At 35.7% G+C, this 12,529-nt stretch overlaps 1 protein-coding gene across 11 annotated transcripts in view; it reads right to left on the bottom strand.

Annotated features, from left to right (window-relative positions):
* ABI3BP (ABI family member 3 binding protein) overlaps positions 1-12,529 on the bottom strand; it is a 127,675-nt gene that overhangs the window by 49,085 nt on the left and 66,061 nt on the right. For 8 of the 11 annotated variants that reach the window (XM_027681053.1, XM_027681054.1, XM_027681055.1 and 5 more), the window contains one exon: positions 300-374. The exons of 1 other annotated variant lie outside the window; for it this stretch is intronic. In XM_027681053.1, the coding sequence (XP_027536854.1) occupies positions 300-374 (75 nt within the window). Of the gene's footprint in view, positions 1-299; positions 375-863; positions 912-1,935; positions 2,005-5,167; positions 5,249-6,442; positions 6,509-7,755; positions 7,831-8,383; positions 8,462-9,219; positions 9,295-10,278; positions 10,354-12,529 lie in introns of all 11 variants that reach the window. 2 more of the 11 variants (XM_027681052.1, XM_027681057.1) reach the window with 2 other exon arrangements.

Raw genomic sequence — 12,529 nt, 5'->3', positions numbered from 1 at the left:
AATAATTGTACCACCCAAGTAGCCACAGTGCATAGTTTAATTGCTTGTTAGCACAGTTAACAGTTAGCACAGTTAATCTAAGTGTAACAAAATTATTCTCATCCTGTTGCCCTGAAGGAACAGAGATTTATTCTTTTGCATGATGAAAAATACCTAGCAAATAAACTGCAAATAAATTGCTGAGCACAGCAGAACAGAACCCCATTATGTTTTAACTGGCTCAGGTAACTAAACAGCTGCTCAGAAATACATTTCAATCCAATATAAACTGAATCAGAAATAATCACAAAGCAGTTTACCATCTTTGGCTTGTGGGATATGAGGTTTGGGTGAAGTTTTAGGTTTAGAAGGAACACGTGGAGTCTCCCTTGGAGCTGGAAGAGAAAATGTGGGTAATAAGTTGGTTAAATTGCACAGCAATTTAACAAATCTGATACCAGATGAACACACAAGCACAGAAACCTCACACCTGCAACCAAGAAGTCTCCTTGTAGGAAGTAAGAAAGTCAGGTAATACTCCATGTGTTTACAACAATCAAAACAGGAAAGTGGAATTTTAGTAATTTTTGAAGCTTAGTTGTTTGTTGGGTTTTTGTTTTAATAAAAACTGGAACAAACACAAACAAGCATAATTATGAGAAAGGTGATTGAGAGCTGCCAGAATAATTTCTTAAAAACCAGGCAATATTCCAGCTGTGAAGAAAGCAATAAGCCCAATGGTCGTGAATGCCAAGCAAGAGAATTACCTAGAAGGAAAATGAAGTTAAATGAAACAATCCTAAGGCATAAGGTGATTAACTTCAGTGATGCTTTCTGTGATGGAAAAAAGCAGACATGACAGCTGGCCAAGGAAATATCATTACCTATCGTTGGCCTTGGTGGTTCAGTTCTAAGTGTAATAGAATCCAAGACTGCAACAGAAACAGTGTGACAAAGTAAGTGTGGAATATACTCCGAAAACCTAAAATTACTACACCGGTACGTATAAAAGCAGGTGTTAATACAACACCACGGTAATGTGGATCTTCAAACTAACTTTTACTTTTTGAACCCATGGGCAATTAAAGTTCCTAATAATACAGGTTAAATAAGAAATATATAATTGGGCAAACTTGATGGCAACAGAAGCAAAAATATGCGGATAGGAATCAGTAAATCTTAGAACAAGCAAGAGAAGTGATCACGGAGCTTAACCCAGAGAGGAACTCTTGATATACAAAAATGTCAGGAATCTCCAAATTGATGCCTGTTACTACTTGAAAGTAGCATGCTGACCATGACAAGACAATTGAATTTTTCCTCTAAGGTAAGCAATTAAGCAGAGGACTAAAAGGCTGCTATTGGCACAGCTATACTTACTAATTATCTGAAAAAACTTATTTTGGTAAAACCTCTTAGTTATTCTTCATTAGATCCTGTCACAATTTGGATAACAAAACCGATATATCATGTCCTTTTCCTCCTCACAAACTACGCCAAATGGAAAAAAACATTATAAAATGGCAGAATCTATAAAAATTTCCTGGCAGTACAGAAAATATATTAAAATAATATTAATACATAAACTCTCCTCTCTCAAGGCATTAACAAATAAAGTAGCATTAAACATACAGACATACACACCTAAAGACAGAATCTTTTCTATAGCCCATACTCACTTATCTCCCAAACTCTACTATACATCTACTGCTTTTAAAAATCGGCTTCACAACAAATTAAACTATCAAACTTTGATTGCAATTGATGCTTTTGATACTACCTCTTAGAAGACATCTCCATACTAGAAACATTGAGAAGTAATACAGCTTCAAGGTTATACTTCCATTTGTTTGGGTTTGGACCACATATGAATAAGCAAGAAGCCTACAGGAAATGGTGCACATGCTATTAGACCAGTGAAAAGAAGAATGACTAAAGATGACTCATAATCATTACCCTCTGCAGTCTTTGGACGTTCATATGTGTAGGGACTCCTAGTAGTGACTGACATTGGAATGGTTGCTGCTGGAATAAAGAGAATTTTCTTGAGAGAAATACAGGTGCATCTATATCTATTTTTCAGCTGCTGGTATGGCTCAGTTGCTCTTGCTTCTCAGTTAAAATCCACCTCCTCCCAACTATTCAGAAACACTGAGTAAATGATAAATTTACCGAATGTTCATAACTACCCTGTGTGACTTTTGTGGACCTTAAAAATTAAAAAGTGCGTTTATGCTACAGGAACACAACAGAAGAGGACGTCTGTAAATCTTCATCTTCCTATTCTACTAAGGTTTTTTTCTCCTCTTTATGGCTGTAGGCCACTAAAAAGAAACAGTGGCAGAGAAATCCTTTTTCTTTGGTAAATATTTCTATTAATTTTCCTGAGTTTCTTCCATAGTGATGCAAAGGTTAGATGTGAAAGACTTGAGGTGTAAATAACTGTGAAGTCACAGAAGGCAAGGCCGAAGATCCCAGTAGATTAACTAGTGCCACAGCACGTTAGATAATCAAGTTAACAAGCTTCCTGACTCTATCTATAGTGCTTAATTAGGTTTGAAAGGGATGAACTCCAAAGACTCTGAAAAATATAAGGATCTTTGAAAACAGAGTTTGTAGAATTATTTAGTATTAGCATGGGTTTACAACTGGAGTCCATTTTCATTCCTAAATACATCTATAGTCATTAAGTAATCTCTGTTCTTATCCAAACCTACAAACTTTACTTCATTTTTTTACTCTGCTTTGACTCTTCTCAGTCTACCTTATGTTACCTATACCTATAAGACACATATTTTAATTAGGAAAGAAAAAGTGATTGGTGAATGTTGTACAATGTGCCTAAAATTATTTTTTTGGACATACTGGTGACTTGTCATGATGAAATTCACAGGCATTTCAAGACTCACAAGTACACTTATTTCAAGGAAATTAACTTAAAATACAATAAAACCTGAGACCTTCTAAAACTCTGTCTGTTTAGATACAAAATTACTTTATTAATTTAAAAGTCTCTATTTCCCTGCATGAAGGTTTGTGGAGAGGGGATTGTATCTGGGAGGACTGTGTTTAAATTAAAAAGACTGAATTATTTCAGAATTTTAATTTTCCCCTCATTTATTTGCTGACATTTTTAGATAGTCAATGGTTGATATATTTGATACTATTGCCATTACTCTAAGAAAACAAAACGTTCCAAAATTTCTTCAAGACAAATAATTAAAGTAAAGTAATTGCCCAGAGAGGAATCTCAGTCCCTAGAGATACTGAAAAACTTTTCCAGAAAGAAAATGTTGCAGTACAGTTGGCTGCATGACAGAAAATTCATTATCATTTCCTGTTCTGAAAAATGGAGAACTTAGTATATTTAGATAGAGGTGTTCATGCTAACAATAGTATAGGTGAGGCCAATGGCTGGGCGTGAACACATTGGCAACAAAAACTCTTTTTCTTCCAGGTAACAGATTCAATTACCCAAATATCAAGAAAAAAATGGAGCTGTGAACTTCCACTAGAATGTATAGTTTGTTGTTTGGAAGGATTGAAAATTGTTTCTGTGTTTGGGGGTTTTTAAATGAAGTTTTTTCTCCACTGAAAATCAGAAACTGCACAAAAGACGTATTAACAATGAGAGCCAAAATCAACTTTCAGGATCTCTGTTTGACCCAAAGTGGGTCATTAGTAAGTCCCTGATCAAGTATGAATTTGTCACATATTCTTCATTACTTTGCTTCACTGTTAAGGAAAGTTGACATCGACTGTCATGACACAAGTTTCTAATTTAGTCTGAACTCCGAAGTGAGCGGAAACATCCTGCTCTTTGACCATTTTGCCACCCACCCAAAAGCCAGGTTCTCCCCATGCATATTTTATACCTCAAATAATATCTTCTGAACAAGAATATCATCATTTGTCACATCAGAATACATCCCAATTTCACAATTACCTACCTACAGGAAAATCCTTACAAGTTTTATTGTGATTAAAAAGCATGTATTAGGATTCCACCTGATTGATTAGTGAAACCACCAACAGGGAAAGGACAAGGGAGAGGCATGAGTACAAACACAGAATCATGATATTTTTTTTGTAGTCATATAGAAACTTGTTATTTAGCTATTCAGTGTGGAAACATCAGTATAAAATCTTGATGTTGCCAGTCCAAGGGCGTAAAATAATTTCATGCAACAGTTTTCAAATGAGTTGGTTTTTTTCTCTGCTGTTTCAAAAAACAACATGCCGGATTCAGATCTATATTCAGACATAGGCATCTACAGCAGAGACAAAAGTAATTATTCTTGTAATACAACACTGGATTTCCTACACTAAAAATTATGTAGCAGCTGTAATCAGCATGAAAAACTAATTATACACACCATTTTGAGACAGTTCCAACTCATAAGTACCATTCAGTTAACAAGCTTCCCAGGGAATAATTTGGTCTGAAGAGAGTAATTTCTTTTTATGAGCAAAAAGTAATTTGCAGGGAATCTGGAAAGAATTTAATAAAATTGTCTGATCTCTTCCAGCATTAAGTGATACATTCTTACAATAAACAATTGTGCAATTTTAAGCTTTTTAACTTCATTATAAACCATGTAACACTAGAAATCTTTTTGTAACTGTATTTACTTATTCTCCAGGTCCAGAAAATATCAGGTGTATTTTATTCTTTGCCATACATCACAGACCAAATTCAACTCCAGTATGAAGGTGCAATTTGAGATCATAAAATATGCCTTTATTAAATTCCAGAACAGAATTCCACTCTTATTTCCACAGTTTCAATTAAGTCTACATATGCATTAATGATCACTGAATCAATAAAAATCCTACTGTTCTATGTAAGATGCTATAATCACCAGCAAAGCAGGAGAATTTACATGTTCCAGACTCTATGCTGAACTAAGTTGGAAAACTTGTGATTTTGAAATGAAAAGCAGGAAAACAACTTGTTTCAATGCCAGGCTGTGTGAGTTGGTGATTTGGGATACAAAAGTTGAAAGTTTTCTTGCTTTGCTTCTTTTTTTTTTCCTTTTTGGATTCAATACAAAAATATTATTCCTCAAAGAGGAATTCCTCATCTTTCTGATGATTAAGTGCCAAACTTCATACAGAATAAATTTAAGCTAAAATGCACTACGTAAGTGATAAACTATAACAAATGATGGCTATGGAAGTGAGTTACCAGGTTTAGTTCGTGGCTTTTTGGGTCTGGTAGATGGTCTGGGTTTAGATGCAGAAGGTGTGAGTTTTGCTTCTTTAGGAGCTGAAAGAAATATACTGGATTATAAGTTTATCCTTTCCACTTTATCACATAAAAATGAGATGAGGCAACAAATGGTTACTCGGAACAAGAGCAAATGGCAAAATCAGATACTCCAAGAGGGTTTCTCAAAAACCTTCCTAAGCCCTCACTACCCCAGCAAAATCCCTGTTTGTTCTTCACTGCAAAATTAAGTAGATTTAAAATATATAATTGTAGCTTGCAATCAATTCTAATGTTCCTCTCATTAAGTTAGCAAATTCATTTTTGCAAGATACCTAAGATGTAAAACAATAGTCCTGTTTATCTTTTTGTATTCCAGGTCAATTTAAAGCGATCAGAAGACATAAATAGACAAAATACGCCAAAATGTCCTCAATTTTCAGCACTATAAAGAAATTACTGGCAGGCAGCTGGAAGAACATGGAATCAATAATAAAAAACGGAATTGCTTCATAACTGTAGTCATTGAATTCTGTTAATAGAATAGAAGTAGCATTGTGTAAATGGTAAAAATTAGTCCTAGAAACCTTTTTCCTCCTAAACATGCATGGGCTGGAACTATAATTCGCTAATCTGACTATTTGTCTGACCTCAGATGAACTTTAAGGTCAGTTTTGGGCAGTATAGGCAGCAATTTTGTTCATCTTTAAAAAGCAGGAATCTGAGACTGCTTCATAGCAGTAGACCCAGTGGAAAAGTGTTTGACATTTACAGTGAGACATGAAGTGACTGAGAGGTGTTTTTCAAGCCAAGACGACATTCAGAAGGATTTATAAAACAGTAGAATTAACACGTTCACCTAGTGCCACAGGAATCCTTCATTGAGCGTTCTAGGATTAGCACCCACAATATTACCCTTGCACTTGACTTTTCAATTGTATTTCCAAGGGGTTTGTGATTATTTTCTGAGGGTAAAGAGTGTTGGTGTGGAAAAACTCCCAATAAAATGGAACACAGTTCTGATTGCCAAAATTTTATTGTACCATAGAACTAGAGAAAATGTATGCGGAAAAAAAATGGTTTCTTCTTCTCCTGAGCTTAGAAAAACAATTCTGAATGCTTATCTCCTAACTTTTTCCCTCTTTCAGAGAAATGGATTAAATACAGTGCAAGCTATGAGATGAAGTAGCAGAGTACAGATGGTGGCTTGGACTGCAAAGAAGAATGATCAACAGCTACAGAAACATGTATTACCTAGTGTTGCTCTTGGTTGCTCAACAGTCTGAGAAGTTTTAGGCTCCAAAAGTGGTGGTTTAGGAGCTAGAAAAGAAAAATCGAGTGTAATTGAACCAATCAGTAGATGTATCAGCAGCAAGCCAAGAGGGTTATAATTCCAACAGTTCAGGGGAGTTGTTTTTTAAAGTCTAGAGAAGCCTTACTCTTATGCGTAAGACCCTACACTGCTTTTAGTTTTGTTTCCTATGAAATTGCACACTGTGTGCTTGTGGCTAAGTGTGAGTCTGTTTCTAAGGCTCCTTCCCCATTTTTATGTTCTCAGGACATTCTAATCTGCTGTTTTATTCAATTAGCAAATAGATTTACGTTATGGGAGAACAGTGAGAAAGGATGGATGAGGTTTTTGACTGAAGAAAAGAATGTGGTCTATAACAAATACCAGAGAATCTATGTGAAAGAGGAAACTTCTAGATACCAAATTCCTTCTGAACTGTTAAATGAGTACCTACAGTAAATTGTAAGAGAGGTATAAGACAACAAAGACAGCTCCTGCTTTTTACTGACCTGTCTGTTTATAAGACATGAGAACAGAAACATTTTAGGGCTCTAGTAATCCACACCGTAATACTTATTGGTATAATCCACACCTGAATCACTAAAGGAGGCAAAATAATTTCTCTTAATGCCAAATAAAAAGAAAATTAGTAGATATCTGTTTTTTTGAACAAAAAGCAGAAAAGGAAAAAAAAACATGACACCATGACAACGTTCCTATAGTCAAAGAGTAAATTTCGTGTGTATATGAAAGTTTTTCTTCTACTTTGAGAAAGATCTCCTGTTTCCACTAAAATGGCAATGCTTTTGATTGGGTTCTCTACAGAAGGATTACTGATCACATGAGCAGTACTTTACTTTCAATCAACAAACTCTTTGGACTAGCAAGATGTCATCTTTGCCATAGTATGTCTGTGGGAGATGGGGATTGGCAAGGGAGATTATAGAAATAATAATAACACATATTGCTCATACAAGGGATATTAAAACACCCTTGTGCCACCCAGAAGAATTTTTTCATTCCAGTCCTTTAGAAAGGTTGCAGCACTAGAGAACTTGTTTATGTTTTTATCACTGGACCCAAATGCATAAAACTGATGAGTTTAACTCTCATTCCTTATGTTAGGCAACATCAAATGACCAATTTTAGAATGATGAGCTAATCAGGATGCTTATGTATTGCATAGCTCCTATCCTTTTTAGGAAGTTTTGCTTAGATATTTTTAGTGAACACATCTCTCTGCATACCAACTTATAAAAATGGTGCGCGCAATTACCAGGTTTCACATGCTGTACTTCTGGGGTAGCAGATGGTTTCAGTTTAGAAGGAATAAGTGGTATTTCTTTTGGAGCTGAAAGAAAGAGCTCAGTTTGCAATCAAAAATTGTTTAACAAGCATTTCCCATAACAAACAGCACATGTCACAAGTTTATATTGAAGAAAAGACAACTTAGTATGGAATGTCAAAGTTAGATGATGAAAAAGGATTTTAAAATGTGGAATGGAGATGATACTGAAATGCTGTGCATTGATGAGAAATAAGATTGTGTGACTCCAAAACAATAAAAATTTCCATTTTGAAAGCTTTACAATCAGACACAATCAGCACATGCGCGTGCATTGGGAGTAAAAGAGATAGACAGAACACTCATAAGAGGATGATGGTGTTTTGTCATGCAAGAAGTAAGTTTTACTTCTCTGCGACAGTAAAACCATCCAGAACTATGTTCTCATACACAGATATGTCAAGAACAATCAGTCTAATGAAAATGGAAGGACAAGACTCTCTAACCAGGAAAAAGAATGTTTATGCATGTGAGAGGATATGCTAGAAGAAATGCATTCAAGTGGGATGAAGTGCTCAAAACAAACACTGAGTTTTTCACTGGGTGAAAACAACATTACCTAATGTTACACTTGGCCATTGAAAAGGACGAGAAGTTTTAGGTGTGAAAGATTCCAGAATGGATTCAATTGTTGCTGCTGGAAGAAATTACAACAGTCATAAGAGAGCAAAGAGCTAATGGAAGAAAGTCTTCTTTCATAAGCAAAAACAAGTTTGTTTTTACAAGAGCGACAAATATTTAACTAATGCTTGGACAGTTAAGTATCTATTAGGGAGAAATTCAGAGCTGCACAGAGCTTCAGTCACTATAAATTGGCACATTTTTGATGGATGTTTATTTCCTCATGCCTTCATTGCAACTGCTCTGGATCTCAACCACTGCTGAGTAAGATTTTAAGCAGAGCTCTTGAACATTTTGGGGTTTGGTGCAATACTCAAGGGAAGTGATATTGTGTAAAGTGCAGGAATTTATGGAAGAGGACAAGTTAAACAATTTGTCAGGCATTAAAACATACAGCATTTGGAGAAGAAAGCTGACAGCTGATCCAACCATGGCTTCAGTCCAAAAGCATCAAGTGTCTATAACTGTTAACCAATTTCATGCTGTTATTTTAACAATAAAATGCAGCCTACAGCTCACATCACAGTGTTTTCATCATAACTACATACAAATACTGTTTCTCAATTATCTATCTATTTTTCGAAATACTGAAAGAGACTCGTGATTATGAGTTGTCACATGCATTGTAACTGTGAGAAAACACATAATTTCAAAATTCAGGTGTTAGGGGCTAATCCAAACATGCACTGAAAGTGCTATCAGTGTACTCATTTCAGTCAGTTTTAGAGCATGGTTTGAGCTACTGAATTAAGAACTAGGTAGAGATTATTGTACCTGGTCCAGGACCTGGTATTTCAGGCTTACTAGGTGTCACAGGGCTTGAAAAAACAGGCTGAATACCACTGAAAGCTATAAAAAAACAGTAATCACAATAATATCTGATTATTAATTCTACACATAGCTTTTTTATTTATAGAAAAACAACAAAAATATTAAAGGCTATACCTAATTTGCAATGCAAAGGTCCACCCACCATAAACATGCATTACTTCAGCAATGGAGCAGTGCTGGTTTAGAGTGTGAGCTGAAGCTAGTTGTTAAAATGAGAGCTAAAACTAAATTGTCAGTCAACTAAAGTTCATATTACTTTAGACAGCATGGCCTATGTATTTTGAAGCAGCCCAGAAAATATGAAGATAAAAGAACTTCTAACACCATGTTTATACAGATAAAACACTCCAAAAAAGGCAGAAAAAAATGTAATATACAAAATCTAAAAAGCCCTACAAACATATTTCTGTAGGGAAAAAAAGACTGCCTCAATTCTTTTCAGTGCTTTATTTTCTGTCAGTACTTTGTACTTTGTTAACAAAATTTAATGTCATATAATCTATGTATATATACACACATGAAAAACAAGGGTAAAATAAAGTTAAAAGAAGTCACTGAACAGTAAAAAATAGTTAGAAAGAAGCTTCCCATGCTGACAAAACAATATATAGTATATAAATGTGTTCTATCTAAGTATATAACAATTAAGCTTGTAAGAAAAAAACAAGTCATTTAAAGATTCTTATTAAAATTTAGTAATTATTATTATTATTAGTAGTAGTATTAAATCCAGAGTACTTCATGTAGGTATATCCCAAAGCAGCCCTAGTAGCTTTTTGAGAAACAAATGTGAGATCAGAAACACTTTGAAGTGAGCTTCTCAGCAGTAAGGACAAGTTTTCATGTAAAAATGAGTACTTTGTCTGTCTACATTAATGATCATGACTCAAGCAGAAGACAATATGGAAAATGACCAAAATATTTAGGATTAATAAGATTTCAAAAATTGCTGTCAAAACATCAAAAGGAGTTTAGTGGAAAAGCTAATGCTTTTACTGTTACCCGTAGTTGTTGTTAACACATGAGGTGTTCTGGAAAGTGAAGGCATAGATTTTTCCAGGTCAGCTGAACTTGTAGCTGCAGAAAAATGTAAATAGCCCTGAGACAGATTCATATGATGCAGACATATGAAAGGGGGGGGGATCAGAAAGATTGTTTTACATTGCTTTGCAAGATGCCAACACCACTACAATAGATTCACAAGATTTCCAACTTGAAAAGAGAGGAACAAAACCTCAAAGTTTTGAAGATGTCACATGCACCTAAAAGACATACCCTGACAGAAACTGCAGTCCCCCTAAAGCAAGCATCAACAGGAGTCAATTGATCTATCTGTGCACATGTAACAGGAAAACCCTGTGCTTTTGACTTCACCTGCACCGAGAACTACATACTTTAAATACAAACAAATATGAATTTCTAAAACTAGGTATTTCTATTGCCAAAGCTTTGCTTGTTTCAATACAGCAGATGTCAGTATTTTGAGTTACAGATTTTAATATATCATGCAATTTGTCATTTGTGATATTTTATCTAATTGACATAATATAAATTAACACAACTATTGTGATAGAGCCATACAGTAAGGCAGCAAATCCAAAACAATACTGCTGAAATACTGACTTCCAGGTTTAGGATAATTCTCCTTCTCATCTCTTGCTATGAATACAAATTTAGTCTTGAATACCTATAACCCCAGTAAGAAAAGTTCAAAAGTGAAATAACAACATAACTTGAAAGAAATATTTAGAAATAGACAAAACTTCAAAATAATCTGTACTACGCAGCTAACTGAAAATCCCCTGTGGGAAAATATCCCTGTCAAGAATATATCTTTATAACTGATAATTAATCCATTTAGCTATTGGTCCTTATATTCAACAGATTAAAACAACACAAAACAATATTAATTGCTGTGGTTTACTATTTATTTGATCCTATGCCACAGAATATCACTATGTAGTTATAGAGTCTAACTATCAGACACTGGAGACAAAATTCCACTTCAGACAACACTAAGCAATCAGATCAAACAGCCTCTAACTGTAACATCCTTGATGCAAAACCAAATACTAAGTTATGGAAGTATCATAAATATGATTTACCAGTCTCTATTTTTGATATTTCTGCAGATGCAGATGTTTGGGACAGGAAAGTAATATGATTAGAGTCCAGTGAAGCTGGAAAAAAAAAACAAGAACACAACCAAAACAAAGTATTCTTTTTGGCATCATCTGAACATATAGACTGAACAGGTTTCAACATGTTACTAAGAAACTAGGGATGTGAGAGAAGAAAATGTCTCAAATGCACATGCAATGGATTTTCTAATGTAAATGTGTGAAGATGCACTGCTGATGCAAAAGATGAAGAAGCAGTTACAAGAAATATGAAGAAGATATCACATTACAAGAAATGTGAAAGTGCCATATGCCATGCCTGAAGTAACGTATGGCCCTTTCATCTCTACACTTACGCTTTACCCCAGTGTAGCCCTCAAGAGAAATAAGTTTGACTAAAAGCACAACAAGATCTCTTGGGACAATTCCCATCTTGCATCATTACCAGACCTGCAAGAAATATCATTACCACCAAAGGCTGCTGGTGTCTTGAACCTTGAAGAAACATGCCATGATTCACCAAAAAGCTGAAAAGAGGCATCAAGCTTAAAACCCTAAGATGACCTCAAAAGCAGCAGCAGAGTAGAGCGTTCCCACGCCCAGGTGATGGTAATGTAAAGCCATGGGCAGAAGACAACCAGCCACCTTGAAAGTCAGTGATGAAGCAACAAACAGCTGCACCCTTGGACCAGGACGCCCTGGAGGGTGGCTGAACTGCTGTGCTGTCCTCTTGTGCCAGCCCCGATGGGATTTGCCTCTGAAAAATGCTGTCAGATTTGAACAGAGAAGGCAAGACCCGCTCCAAACACACAAAGAAGCAGGGGGATGGAGCTGAAGGCAAGGTGCAATCACGTGGTCTCTCTGCAAGATGTCACATGCTTCCTGCAGAAAATACTTGTCAGCAATGGAAAAAGCATGGGATTAAACAGCAGAACTGCAGAACCAGTGTGGTGAGTGCTTCAGCAAGCCAAGCTGCACCAACAGGTCTTCATATTGTCCATGGGAGATGAGAAGGATGCCAGGTGATTTGGGGCAGGAGGCATGATGGGGAGTGAGGGAGATGGGAGACAATGGAAAAAGAAGGGGTTTGCTAGTTACCCATCAGAGTTTGCTTGGTTGCCAGGGAGGAAGGA

Source organism: Neopelma chrysocephalum, unplaced genomic scaffold (assembly GCF_003984885.1).
Source record: "Neopelma chrysocephalum unplaced genomic scaffold, ASM398488v2 Primary Assembly neopelma1_60, whole genome shotgun sequence".
Lineage (NCBI taxonomy): Eukaryota > Metazoa > Chordata > Aves > Passeriformes > Pipridae > Neopelma > Neopelma chrysocephalum.
This window is presented reverse-complemented; position numbering and strand designations above follow the sequence as displayed.